A 13,596-nucleotide genomic window follows, 5' to 3' on the forward strand; every position below is an offset into this window, starting at 1 on the left:
CCCACCCCCACCACGCCAAGCGAGGCAGACCATGCCTGCTGCTGCTGCTGCTGAGTCACTTCAGTCATGTCCAACTCTGTGCAACCCCATAGATGGCAGCCCACCAGGATGCCCCGTCCCTGGGATTCTCCAGGCAAGAACACTGGAGTGGGTTGCCATTTCCTTCTCCAATGCATAAAAGTGAAAAGTAAGTGAAGTCACTCAGTCATGTCCAACCCTCAGCGACCCCATGGACTGCAGCCTACCAGGCCCCTCCATCCATGGGATTTTCCAGGCAAGAGTACTGGAGTGGGGTGCCATTGCCTTCTCCGAGACCATGCCTAGGCACCTCCATTCCATCTCCCCAGCCACTGGTCCCACATGCTCCCAGCCAGTTACTAGAGGCCACTGGCTGAGTGCACCGTTTCCTGTCTGTGGTCCCACCAGGAACTTGTCCTGTCTGGCAACGAACGGTCAGCTCAGTCACCTGCCACGATCCCCCAAACCCCACCGCCCCTCCCTACAGGACCTATGCAAACATGTGTCATGTGAAGAGAAACAGACCTTCTGGGAGGGGGCCCATGTGACCCTCATGTGGCCATTGGCTCAGGACAGGCATGAGGCCCCGCCTGGCAGGCCCCAGGGCCCTTGGGGAAGGTGGAAGGTGAAAAGGGCTGAGGCTCCAGCCAGCCTCCCTGGCAGCACAGCACTGCCCTGCTCCAAGCCTCTCCAGCCCCACCGCCCCATCGCTGAATGCCTGCTGCACACCCAGCCACTTTCAACAGCCTTTCTCTCCCAGGCCCCAGTGCCGGCCCCTCCTGGGGCAGGTGGTCAGAGCACGGACACCACCCCCCCACACCACTCACCTGCCTTCTGTCCCAGGGGTCCCATCCCTGCCCTCCTGGGAGGGCCTATACAATGGTCCCTCTGTTCACCCTGCCCCCCACCCCACCCACTAAAGCCCACTGACTTCTGCCCCACCTGCCAGCCCTCACCCTGCCCAGTGAGCCCAGGAGCCTGGGGGCCCAGACCCAGAGTCTGGGGTGGGACCTCCCAAGCCTCTGTGGACAACCACAGAGAAGGAGAGGGCTGTCTGTGAAGGGCTTGGGGCAGCTCCTTTCAGGCCGCGACCCCGTGAACCGGAACGGGCATAGGTCCTGTCCTGCCAGCGTGGACCCCAAGCTCACCCAACAATCCCGACAGCGACCCCCGCCCCGTCAGAAAGGGCTTCGGAAATGAAGACTCCCCAGCACGCTCACATTGAAGGCCCTTTACTCTTGGGCTTTCCTTAAATAAAACAGAAACACCGCGATGTTCCCATTGGCTGAGGCAGACAACGCCGTGGGGGCAGGGGAGGAAGAGGGCTGTGGCCGTGCTCCTGGCGCCGCTGCCGGGGGTGGACAGGGTGGCCAAGGAGCAGTCCTGGGCCCCTCTGGGCTGCCCCGGGGGCCGCTGCAGGGACACAGGTGAGCGGGCACCCTGCCCAGGGCAGAACCCACCCCCAGAGCCCTGACTCTGTCCCAGCCAGGGACGAGGCCCACCTGCGCTGCCCTCTGAGGCCCCGGGCCAGTGCCTGCTTCTCCCCAGGTGGCCATTGCCCCAGCTGCAAGGCAGGAGAGCGGGCAGGCCCCAGCTGGCACCTCAGCAGGCTGGTAACGCCAGGACAGAGCTGCTCGAGCAAAGCCAGGAAGACCCTGTGTGGCCCCAGCCCACTGCGCAAGCAGCTCTCAGTGCAGGAAGAAACTAACAGATCAACAGCCGGGCAGGACGTCAAGTCAGGCAGGGACAGCCCCAGCAGGAGGGCAGGACCCCAGCCAGGGTCACAAAGCACGGTCCTATGGGCACCCAGGCAGGACCCCACGCCTCTCCCCAATCCCTCCTCAGCAGCAGGTTCCGACTAGGACCCCCCACCCCCACCCCCAGCTATGACAGCTCACCGCCTCCACTGGAGTCTCTGCACATCTGACCTGCGCTGGGCCCATCGTACTCTCCAAAGCCCCAAGCCCCTGCTGCAGGCCCTGCTGCCACCCCAGCGCCCGGTGACCAGGCCTCTCTCCTGAGTACCCTGGGCCGGTCGGCCTGCGCCCTGGCAGGCCACACTCTGCCCCGCCCTCACGTGCAGCAGAGGGATCTGCCTTGAAATGCTGCTCTGATCCTTCCAGCTCCTCGGGGCCCACATTAGGGCCCAGGCCTTGGCCAGCTCCAAGCCCTACCCCCGGCCCAACCCCCAGTGGCAGCCTCAGACTCCAAGCTCTGGCGCTCAGAGCAACCCCAGCCTGTTCCCTGCCTCAGGCAACCTGCCCACTCAGAGCACGGAAGCCTGACTTCACCTGTAAGGCGGCCCACCCTGACCCCCTGCTGCCTGCATGCCAAGGGCCCTGGGCCTCCCAGTTTGCCCATTGTCATCACCCCGAGGGCAGAGCTGGCCTGGGTGCCTGCGTCACCCCCACCCCATGCTGGGTGTGGGATGGGGTACGGAGGGGAATCAATTGGGGGTGGGGGAGGGCCTTGAGCATGTGAGGGGGCTTGGTGGGTCACAAGGCCACTCCAGCCGGCCCATGCTGCCTCCAGGTCAAGGCTGGTGGGCAGGGTGGGCAGGCTGTGGCGGTCACTGCTCCTTGAGAATGTCGTGGAGCCCACTCTCGGCCCGGAGCAGCTGGCTGCTGGCCTCATTGTAGGCGATCCAGTGCTGCAGGTCGGCCGGCAGCTCCGGGGGCTCCACCTGCAGAGGGAGGGGAGGGTGAGACCGGATCCAGACTTGCCTGGAGCCCAGCCCTCCCCACGAGGCCGGGCCGCCCCACACCAGCCTTTCAGCAGGCAGATCCCGGCACTGGGCTCAGCCTACCCCACGTTAAACCTGACACTGGACCCGGGGCCCTCTGCCCCATCTGGGACCGGACGTCCACAGGGTATCCCTGCCAGGCCAGGTGAGGGCCGCCTCACCGGGCATGGGTGTCACCCTTCAGCCCACGCCTGACCTCATGGCACCCTCCCCTGCAGGAAAGTGCCCTTGGCTCCCTCTCCTCCAAACTTTGGTCGCAGCTGAGTCCACGGATTTAAAGCCTAGATGGCTCTCCCCTCCCGGTCTCCTGACGATGCAGGGATACACACAGCATCTCTGTGGCTGTGAGGTGGGTGGGATCCAGGGTCTCTGGGGGTGTCCCTGACTCAAAGAGACAGAAAAGCAGAAGGCTGGGCCTCTGGCCTGCTGTGTAGCCTCAAGCAGTTTGCATCACCTCTCTGAGCCTGTTTCCCCACCTCTGATACAATGGAAATACATCATGCATGCCCTCACCATGACCGAGGTGAGGCTGTCTCCCTCTTCTGAGCCTGTCCAGGGCCAGAGAGGGCAGCGCCCTGCCTGAGGGCACCAAGGTGTCCAGCAGGTCCTGGCTTTGGCATGCAGGTGCCTGCCCTGGCAACCAGCACCGCAGCAACGTCCCCAGGGCCCCGTTGCCATGCCGCAGCTGCAGGCCCGACTGTGCCGGGAAGAGCAGGCCTGGGGGAGGGGCCTTGAGCCCCAGGCAGGTGCTGCCGCCCTCCTTTCTCCAACTGGAAAAGACGCAGGTCCTGCAGCTCTAGAGAGCTCAATTCTCACTCGAACCCAGGGGATGGTGACCCAGCCCCTCAGCTCTAATCTGGGTGAAGGGGGTCTCAGGACCTTGAGAACGCCCACCAATCTCTTGTCACCGACACCACCCCCACCCCAAAGCCATCCTTCGTTCAGATCCGAGGACCCGTGAGACGGGCTCAGCACTCTTAGCCACACTTGGACTGAAGAGAGGGGTCTTCCCTGTTTGGAGGGTGCGGCCGGGAGCCTTGAGGAGCTAGGTTCCTAAGAAGCGGCGGGAGGGGGGCATGCTGAGTCCTGCTACAAAGAGGTAATCAGGGAACCCTGAGGGGTCCCACGAAGAAAGGCATCAGTGAAGAAGGCCCTGGCCTGGGACCAAAGGGAAGGGCGGGAGCGGTACCCGGCGGGAGGAGAGCATCCCGCAGAGGGAAAGCGGCAGTGTGGGGCCAGGAGGCCAGGGGTCCTCAGGGGCCAGGGGAGACGTGCGGGGGACGGGGGACGCTCACCCTGCGCTTGCACAGATGCTGAACAACTCGCTCTGGCGAGGTGCCCAGCACGTGCTGGCGCGAGCGCAGCAGCGCGCACACGAAGCCGTCGCGCAGGCTGATGAAGCGCGCCTCCACGTAGAAGGCTCGGTCGTCCCAGCCCAGTAGGCGTGTGCGCACCTCGAACGGCTCGAACAGACGCAGAGAGCGGCGGTAGCGCGCGCAAGAAGCGGCCAGCACTGCGCGCGCCCCGAGCGCGCGCAGTGCCTCGAGCACACCACAGCGGGTCAGGTGCGCGATGCGTGCCACGTCGGCCTCGCGCAGGTAGCGCGCGTTGTTCATGTGCAGCAGCAGGTCCAAGTCCGAGGGCAGGACGCGGCCCGCATAGCTCTGCTCAGCCAGCAGGTCGCGGACGCGCGGCTGCAGCAGGCGCGCGCGCAGCACAGCGCACGGCACGCGAACGAGATACCAGCCGTCCAGCAATGCGAAGTAGGCGAGGGCCAGGGCCAGCAGCGCTACGAGCAGCTCCAGCATCGTGGCGGCGGCCGTAGCGGGCGCGGGGCGCGGGAGAGCCGTCAGCGCGGGTGCGGGTTCCGCGCGCACCGTTGCAGCCGGCGGCGCTGGTTTCACTGCTCTGCCGGCCCGCCTGGGAACCGTTGAGCTTTGCGCGGGCGGAGCGAACCATCTCGCGAGGCCGGCTGAGGGGGCGACGTGCCTGGCTCCGCAGGCCGAAGTACCGCCTCTAGCCGCGGGCCCCCCCTCCACGCTCTCAGTGGTTCGTCCCACTCCGGGGCGCGAGCGGCTTTCGCTTTCTCCGCGGCGGGCGGGGCTCAGGGGGCGGTGAGCCCAGGGATCGCAGCGGCACCTGGCGGTCACTCCGGGCGCTACGGACGCAGGAGCGCCCCCGGGTCTCCCGCAGTGTCGCCCCCGCCCATTCTGGGAGCGCGAGCCCCTCGCACCTTCCCTGGTGCTTGAAGACTCGGACTGACCCCGGAGATTCCACCTCTAATTTGGGAGAGCCTCCAGCACTTCCCTGGCCTAGGCTGTGGAATTTTGCGGGAGAAACGGAAAATAGCCCGGTCGCCAGCGGCGTTACTTGGAGACGACTGGAAACCGATCCTCCTCTGCTCCCAAACCTCCAGGGGCTCCCCGCTTTCGCAGGACGACAGCCCCACGTGCGGGCGGATTCAAGGAGTGTCTCAGTCTGGCCCCAGTACACCTGTTCAGTCTCAGCCTGTGACCTCATTAACCCCGCCGCACTCACCTCTTCCCCGCAAGATCCTGACAACCGCAACCTCATTTCCAAGCATTCCTACCCTTTACCCTTTTTAGAAACGGGAGCAAAGAACATCAGGGTGGAGAGGGAGGAGTTAGTAACTGAAATGACTCAGCAGTGGATTCAACGGTAACTTGAATTAGGCACCTGGACGCCTGGCCTGACGCGCTGCTGCACTGAGTCGCTGTCCTGTCCCTTTTCTCTGCAGGGCTTTGCGCGAAGGCCCAGAGAAGGCAGGCCAGCTCGCCTGACCAGCCTCCAGGCCTCTCCAGCGACTTCATCTGCCAGTGACCCCCGAGGCCTCCTGCTCAGGTCAGTATTAGAGTCACGGGACGGTGGGTTTGCTGAGTGATTGCTGCGGTCCAGTGGCTCTGAGAAGACATCTGGCAGCAGCTGGACTGAGGAAGCTGCCTGTCCATCCAGTCCACACCCAGCGGGCTTGAGCTGCAGGGTTCTTACAGGCCGGGAAGAAGGAGCTCCTGGGGCAGCCGTGGTCCACAGTCCATGGAGCTGGGTGCTAGGCGGCCTCCTTGCCAAGGTCAGTGTCGGGCAGAGGCTGAGTGGTTTGCTTTTCTGGCTTTGCTTCTGGGACCAGCAGCTGGGCGGAGTAGGGCCAGCGTTGTCCTGGGTCCCTGGATCTGCTTGGATACTTCCAGGAACAGAGGGCTCATTTCCAATGTCAGGGCAGGTCCACCCACCATAGGAAACCCTGGCAGTAAGAAGACCCTTCCACAGATGCTCACACTTGTCCCTATAACACTGTCCCTGCCCTGGCTGGGCTCTGAGCCATCTGTCCAGGGGTGGGCTAGCTTCTCAGGGCTAATGGAATGCCATGCCCTTCGAGGCCCCCTTGGCTGCCCCTCAGAATGCAGCCGCCTTGTCACCCACCTTGTCCCATCCCCCCAGGGGAGGACCCTGTAGCTAGAGAACTAGTTCTGGAGACCACAGTGCAGCTTGGTGGGCGAGGCTCCGGCAGCCCCGCCCTCCTCACAGCCCCCGCTCCTGGGTCCTTCTGAGCTTCTGCTGTGCACATCACCCAGCACACACATGTACACACACACACACATGTGCATACACACACGTGCACACATATGCACATGCACACACGACACGCGGGCGCACACACGTGAGCCCACACACATGTACACACACGTGCACATACATATGCACACATCCACACACACGTGGGCACACAGACGTGCACACACGAGTGCACATACACATGCACAGACATCTACACACCACACGCAGGTGCACACATGCACGCCCTCACACACATGCACATGTGCACACACATACACACACATGCACACACGACACACAGGCACACACAGACGCGCACATAGACATGCACACACTGCACATGCTGTTCCCTCTACAGGGGACCCTCCCTTCCATCTGCCCCTTTCTGGAACCCCAAACAGGGCTAGATCCCCAGAGTACTTACTTTTACACTGATGCAATCCGTAGGTAGGGGGTGCCCTCTCCCCGCCGGACCCTGCGGCCAGGTGGCCAGGGCTGGTCTGTCTCGTTGACTGCCAAACCCCAAGGCCAGCGGGATGCTTGGTGCACTGAAGGTGCTCAAAATGTGAATGCCATAAGAACCAGTGCCTTCTCCATGGACGTGGACACACCTTCACCCAGTGGACACACGCCAGCGCCGTCTCCACGCCCCCACCATCCAGCTGCTTCTGTCCCACCCGGTGGACACATGGATCTTGTGACAGGTCCCTGGCACCTTGTGGAGGGCTGGAAGGAGTCCTGGGCGCAGGACCTCGACCCCTTCCCTTTGCCCTGGAGCCTCCGAGCCTGTGGAACCAAGCAGGGCAGACGAACAGAGGGGTACTTCTGGGTCCCCTGGGTTCCTAAGGACTCTCCTATCTGGGTAACGCCGGGCGTCGCCGCCAGGGGCAGGCCTGTATACTAAGCTCCACTGGCCGCCTCCTGGGTTTGAGCTTCCAAGTGAAGAGAAGCATGGGCTCAAGATGCTGCCCGAGGAAACAAAAGCAACAGTGCCTGTAGTCGGAACCAGCAGGCAGCCCCTGGACCCCGGCCCTGCCTGGACCCCGCCCCTGGGTCCAGACCCTAGCAATTCCACACAGGGGTCCCGGATCCAGCGGCAGCAGCTCTGCGGGCCCTTTTGGCCTAGCCAGTCCCGCTTGGGGCTCGCTTGGATCCATGCATACCTTGGTCACCACCACATTGCCATGAAGAGGTAGCCTGGGGGTCGTACAGAACCAGGGTGCAGACCTGTTTGTCTGCAGCGCCAGCTGGGTGGCCAGTCCACTGTGGAGCTGACGGGGTGGTCGCTCTGGCAGAGAGCAGCTCTGTCAAAGCACAGGGGTGGACCCCAGGAGACTCTGGGGGTACTGACCGGATTACTCCCAGGGCTGGAATTCTTTTCTAGGTGCTGTGTGCCCAGGCCCAGGCTGGGGGCAGGGACAGTCCCTGAGCATTCAGCAGCAAGGCGGTGACTCACCTGGGGGCTGCCCCACCCCAACAGCCTATGTGGGCCAGTTGATGGGGTCTCCAGGGGTTGCTCTGCAGTCCTGGGGTACCTCAGGGGGCCCTTCCTGAGTCAGGAGAGATGCCCACCGGGCGTGGGGAAGCACTGGGCATCTCTCCTGACCCAGAAAGGGCCCCTGAGGTACCCCAGGACTGCAGAGCACCCCTGGAGACCCACACTCCCTGCTGTCCAGCCTGCCTCCTTGAGCAGCTGGAGCCAAGTGGGGAGGATGGGGATATCCCTAGGGAGTCAGACCAGTCATCAGCCTAGGGGGAGCCCACCAACCTCAGCCCTGGAAGGGCCAGACAGGTAGTCCAGTGCAGCCAGAGTCCTTGGAGGAGGACGGCCTGGGGCTGACTGTGGCTGGGAGCTGGGGCCAGAGCAGGAGATGCCCACTGTGGGGCCTGGTTTGGGGTGGGCAGGAGCCAGCTGTGTGACCTCAGGTCAGCTCCTTCACCTCTCTGAGCCTGTTTCTACTGGAGTTCGAATATGCAGACTTGCCAGTTCTAACCAGCTGACTGCATGATCTTGGGCAAGCCGCCTCACCTCCCTGCTTCAGGTTCCTCCTCTGCACAGCCTCACCTCTAAGTAGGGAGGAATGAATGAACGATTGTGCGGGAGGTGGCAGAGAAGAGCCTGGCGTGTGGCGAGGGCTCTGTCAAGTCTGCTGGGTCATCACCGGCTACTGGAGCTGCGAGCGGATCAGATAGCATCTGCCCCCTGGAAGATGCAAGGGTCATCTTAAAAACAAACACGCCGGTCCATCTGGAGGACCACTTCGGCCACCACAGGGTTTCTATTCCTTACCGAGGAGAGACAGAGGTCAGAAACAAAAGTGGTTTCCCTTAGAGAGTGTGACCAGGTGTGTCAGCTCGCAGAACATACCTTGTTCCGTACAAGAAGCAACACCATGAGGGTGAGATGGGGGCAGGTGTCGTCCAGAGCTTGGGGACAGGGGTTTGCACTTCCTCTTTGTCTGTGGGGACTGGGGGGGGGCTGCCCCTGCAGGTGGCCCCGTGCTGTCCGTACCCTTGGGGGGGCCCGTCAGTGCCCCGTCCTGCAGGAGGGGAGACCTCTGCCCGGGGAGCTGGGCCGGGAGCCGAGCTGTTGTGGAGGCTTATGGCTGCGAGGCCTCAGGGACGGCAGGAGGTGGGGCAGGACGTGGGTCACAGGGCATGGAGGGCGCAGCCAGGGCTCCCACCTCCGGGGGCCATCCGCCTCTTCCCTCTCACGCTCGCCCGTGGAGTCCAGAGTGGGGTGTGGGGACCCGGAGCACCTCCCCTCCTGAGCCTCGGCCCAGGGCGGAGCACCCCCCACGGGGAGGGGCTGACATGTGAACACCATGGCCTGGAGCCCTGCTCGGTGGACGTGGCTGCTCTCAGCACCTCAGTACTTCCCTCTGGACCTTGGGTCCTGCAGAGGCCTTCCGGGCGCCAGCGCTGGGGATCCTCGTCCTTGGCTTTCTTTCTTTCCTAGAGCTCTAAACGTGCTCCACATTTCCATGTTTACACCCGCACAACCCCGGACCCTGACCCTGACCTCCGCCTGGGGGCAAGCAAGGACAGAGGCTCTCTGCCGCCAAGCCCACAGGCCTTTGTTAAGGGCCTACTGTGTGTATGGTGTTGCTGCCCCCCGACCCCCATGAACAAGCCCGCCCCTCTGAGCTTCCTCTCTTGGGGCTCTCAGGACCTCACACTGCTGACTCCAGGACTACTCGGAACACTTCCTCTCAGCCTTTGCAGGGCCCTCCAGAGAGCCTGCTCCGTGCTGGGTGTGGAGGACACTGCACGCAGAACCTGGCTCAGCTTATGGAGGGGCAGGCAGGGAAGGCTTCCTGGAGGAAGACGTGCTTGAGCAAGGGTTAAGGGTGGGTTGGAATATTGAGCAGGGGTCTGGTGGGCTATCTGCCGGCTGTTTCACATCATGAAGCCCAGCCTGCTGGGCGGTGGGAGCTGGGCAGGAGTCCTCGAGGGAGCCACGGAGCGCTGGGAAGGGCGGGGGGCATCGCCCGACCTGAGTGAGGGTCTCGGAGGGTCTGTGACGGGGCCAGGTGTGTCAGGAGTGGCCCAGGCCATGGATACCGCTGCCTGGCATGGGGCACAGCAGGGTCCTCCTGGATCCTACAGCTGGGCCCGGCCCCAGAGCAGCAGATGGCCAGGAGCACCGAGCAGCACCTGGGTGACGCCGGCCGGCTGCAGGGCCTGGGCCCTGCTGGCGTTGCACAGGTCAGTGGAGCAGCAGGCGATATTTTTCTTGCTCCCGAAGGAATTCCCCGAGTCCTCCACACAGTGCGAGCTGCAGCCTTTGCTGATGACGGTCAGGAGACTGATGCCTTCTGTGGGGGGAGGGGCGGTGGAGATGCTGGGCAGGGCTGGGCCTTGGGCACTCATCCACCTGCCCTGGCCCAGCTCCTGTGGCCTGCCTCCTGTCCTGACTCTTGACTGAAATTCCAGAGCTTGGGTCGACCCCAAGACGACAAGCCCTGTGAGGGCGGGGGCCTGGTCGCATCCATGTCCACATGCCCGGGCATCCAGACCCTCTGCTGGCACTGGAGATGCTCAGTGAATGACTGGATGCAGGGTGGAGGGATGAGGGCCAACGGGTGCATGGAGGGTGAGCGGTGAAAGGGACGGGTTATGGGTGAGGAGACGGATGGGTGGATAAGGGGTAGGGCGGGGGTGGATGGATGGGAAACGGAGCGTCCGTATCTGTGCCCGGACGGGAGAACAAGGGGGCTGGTGGGCGGGTGGTCCAAAGGATGAACAGTCCAGTTCGGAGACCCAATCCTGCGCCCTTGGAGCGCCTGAAGGAGTCCGGGGGATGACGCGGGGGGCGGGGCGTCCTGGGGAGTGCGCGGGCCGGGGGCGGGGGGTGGCGTCCGAGGGACAGCGCGGGGGGGCAGGGCAGGACGCAGAGAGGCCAGGGGTACATGGGCCGCTCACCGACACGCTCGGTCCAGCACTGGTTCTGCAGTTCTGCACACGCTGGCAGCCCTCGTTGTTGCCCTGGTCCTCGCAGGAGTAACACTGGAGGGCGGTGCCTGTGGGGGAATGAGGGGTGGGGTGATGGGTTGCCCCTCTCTTCAGTGCTGGGGGACAGGAACCTCGTTTCCTCCTCTCCTGCATGGAGTGGGGGGCACCATCTGGTACACAAGAGCCACAGACTAGGGGCCCTGCACACGGGGGCGCCCTGCCCAACCTCCCGAAGGCCCTGTCATGATGCCACGCTCCTGAGAGGGAGGGGCACCAGGCAGGGGAGGGCAGGGTGGATAGGACCCTTCCCAAATGGCCTGCATCACCGGGCAAGGTGCCTCTCAGTGGCCTCGTCGCTCCCCCGGAGCGACGAGCGGTGGCTGCATCCCTGGCCAGGCCAGCTCTGTCCCTGGGGCGAGGCTCCAGCTCCTGGTGATTCATCTCCTCGGGCAGGACAGGTCGAAGCTGAGGTCCACACGGCGAAGCGCCAACAGGCCGCCAGCAGCCCACCTGCACGCAGGCTCCACCGGCGCCTCGAGCCCCTCTCCTGCTTGCCTCCTCCCAGCCGCCTCCTCCCTCTCGGCCCCTCTTGCCTCCCTCATCGTCCCACCCCCAGGGCCCTGCTCCCCCAGCTCTGCCCCGGGCCCACGCAAGCCTCACCCGGCTGCAAGGCCAAGTTAGCAGCAAGCAGGGGGAGGTTGAGAGCCTTCATGGTGGTGGGCTCAGGTGAGCAGAGCCTGGGCGGCTTTAAGGGCTCTGCTGGCAGGGGGGGCAGCTGCCCACGGTCAACACTAATGGTCTGGGCCCCAGGGCGGGGCAGATCCTCAGTGCCTGACAGGCTGCACCCTCCCTGGCCTTCTCTATGTTTCCAGAAGGCAGAGCCTGCCGGGGACGGGGCCCATTTCTCAGCCACCCCAGGAGGAGGCCCGCAGGCAGCTTCTCCACCATCGCAGAGAGGGCGGTTCCATAAGGAGCCTAGAAAGGCTTCCACTGGTTAAGACCTGGGGGTGGGAGATTCATCAGCAGGCCAGCTCTTTGGCCACACCGGGACGCCAGGGCCACGGTGGCACTGACTGTGTCCCTTTCCCAGCCTTCTCCCATCAGCGGCTCCGGCCAGCCTCTGGGAACCCGCCTGTATTGCAGAAAATCGTTTTAGGTTTGACGGATTTGTTAATGAAAGAAACCACTTGTTACACACAAATAAACAATTTCAATTTTTAACAGAGGACTGTTTGACTTAATTCTAATATACAGTCATTAAAAGAAAAGCAAAGAAAGAAATAGAACAGAGAGAAGTTAACAGCTTATTAAACATCACCAGCTTGGGCCAACTACTTATCCAGACTTAAAAGCTCTGGGAAGACCCTCCAGCAATCTGGAGTCCTAATTGGGAAAGGGTCCCCAGCGGTGCGTCCACCCCACGGGTGAGACTTCAGATTGCAATTTTGGGGGCTCCTGCTTATAAGCCCAGGCTGCAAACTGATACCATCATCAGCAAAAATGCAGCTTTGTTTTTTAGAAGTTTTACAATGCTGATTGCTTCATGTTGTGAATTAGACCCATGAGGTTGGCCAGACCAACCCCTTCAGGGGTTCAAGAATTCCAAGACCCACTCCCTTTCTGATCTAAAGTGTCGCCTGACTCTTTGCGTGCGGGCAGGCACAGAATCCACGCAGTGACCAGGCAAGGCAGAAGCAGGCCAGAGGTCTGATCTCCTGCTTCTGAAGCCTGAACAAGACTTCTTCCATTTTAATTTCCCTAATGTGGCCCTTCCCGCATTCCTCCGAACCCAGCGGTGGAGGGTGGGAACGGTGGCTCCCGACCACTGTTGACCTGGGGACCAGGAGTGATCCCTGCTGTCCTTTATCTGACCTTTGTGAGCAGTCTTCCCGGGACCCCTTGGAGTGTCGGCAGGGGCTGACGGCCCAGGCCACACCAAGTACCTGCTGGCCCTGGCGTGAGTCTGGGGGCAGCAAGCCCCTCCCTGCGGGGGAGAGTGCCTTTCGCTTCCTCAGATCTTCCTGGCCCCCAGATGGCCTCAGGGAGCAGATCTTACTGCCCTGCTTGATTTACCCTGGAAAAGGGCCAGGGCATGTCACGAGTGGAGAGGACACTGCTGGAGGGTGAGCACTGGAGGGGCTCCCTGGGCTGTGGGGAGGCTGAGGGCTAGGTGGGTGCCTCACTAGGGGGCAGCCCCGGATGGCAGGGGCGACCTGAGACCCGGCCCTCCCGTGGCTCAGCACCCCTGGGTCTCCCCCACCCCCCGGCCCCCGGCTCCCACAGGCTGGGCTCTGTCCAAAAGAGCCTGGGGCCAGAGACAGGGAGGAACCCGACCTTGAGCGGAGGTGAGTGTGGCACAGCACGGCACACCTTCCTTGCCTGGGCTGCCTACCTGGAACTTCCTGAACCCCGTGCGCCCCGCAATCCCCAGGCCATCGCCCGCCCCCCAGGCCATCACCCCCCAGGCCATCGTCCCCCCAGGCTCAACTGCCTCACATGGAAAGCAAAATGCTTGTTCCTTTGCTGTTCCCACTGGGGCCACCTGTGTGCACCCCACCCTCACTCCATTTCACCAGGGCCGGGGTGCCTTGGGCTGGGACCTTTCTTATCTGTCTTTGTAGTCAAGTCACCCAGCACCAAGCACCAGCCTGGAAACCTCATTCTTCAAACATTGACCGTCGCATCTGTGTTTGTTGATGTGATTTGATATGAAGTGGTCATTGTGAGGCAGTGGTTCTCAGACAGGGGCGTTATTTCTGCGGCCCAGGGGACCTTTGGCAGGGCCTGGAGACATTCTCGGTTGCCCT

The 13,596-nt window shown here is 63.0% G+C and overlaps 2 protein-coding genes across 2 annotated transcripts; both read right to left on the bottom strand.

Annotated features, from left to right (window-relative positions):
* Positions 1 to 1,234: 1,234 nt before the first annotated feature.
* On the bottom strand, positions 1,235 to 6,058 carry THEM6 (thioesterase superfamily member 6). The gene is made up of 2 exons (XM_019973656.2): positions 4,057 to 6,058; positions 1,235 to 2,701 (listed from the first exon to the last, which is right to left on the bottom strand). Exons 1-2 carry the CDS (start codon positions 4,567 to 4,569, stop codon positions 2,588 to 2,590), a joined length of 627 nt encoding a protein of 208 aa, XP_019829215.2. The 5' UTR covers positions 4,570 to 6,058; the 3' UTR covers positions 1,235 to 2,587.
* A 3,879-nt stretch (positions 6,059 to 9,937) lies between these two features.
* PSCA (prostate stem cell antigen) lies at positions 9,938 to 11,501 on the bottom strand. The gene is made up of 3 exons (XM_070803000.1): positions 11,450 to 11,501; positions 10,621 to 10,857; positions 9,938 to 10,152 (listed from the first exon to the last, which is right to left on the bottom strand). The coding sequence occupies exons 1-3, from the start codon at positions 11,499 to 11,501 to the stop codon at positions 9,938 to 9,940; spliced, it is 504 nt and encodes a 167-aa protein (XP_070659101.1).
* Positions 11,502 to 13,596: the final 2,095 nt, after the last annotated feature.

The sequence above is a fragment of the Bos indicus genome, chromosome 14 (assembly GCF_029378745.1).
Source record: "Bos indicus isolate NIAB-ARS_2022 breed Sahiwal x Tharparkar chromosome 14, NIAB-ARS_B.indTharparkar_mat_pri_1.0, whole genome shotgun sequence".
Classification (NCBI taxonomy): domain Eukaryota; kingdom Metazoa; phylum Chordata; class Mammalia; order Artiodactyla; family Bovidae; genus Bos; species Bos indicus.

What these genes read in the sequence shown, in the direction of transcription:
- THEM6 (XM_019973656.2), bottom strand. Translation starts at nt 4,569, where the DNA reads ATGCTGGAGCTGCTCGTAGCGCTGCTGGCCCTGGCCCTCGCCTACTTC. An exon ending in AGCATCTGTGCAAGCGCAGG is followed by an intron (nt 2,702 to 4,056) that starts GTGAGCGTCCCC and finishes CTCCCTCTGCAG; the next exon opens with GTGGAGCCCCCGGAGCTGCC.
- PSCA (XM_070803000.1), bottom strand. Translation starts at nt 11,501, where the DNA reads ATGAAGGCTCTCAACCTCCCCCTGCTTGCTGCTAACTTGGCCTTGCAG. An exon ending in TAACTTGGCCTTGCAGCCGG is followed by an intron (nt 10,858 to 11,449) that starts GTGAGGCTTGCG and finishes ATTCCCCCACAG; the next exon opens with GCACCGCCCTCCAGTGTTAC. An exon ending in CATCCCCCGGACTCCTTCAG is followed by an intron (nt 10,153 to 10,620) that starts GCGCTCCAAGGG and finishes CTCCCCCCACAG; the next exon opens with AAGGCATCAGTCTCCTGACC.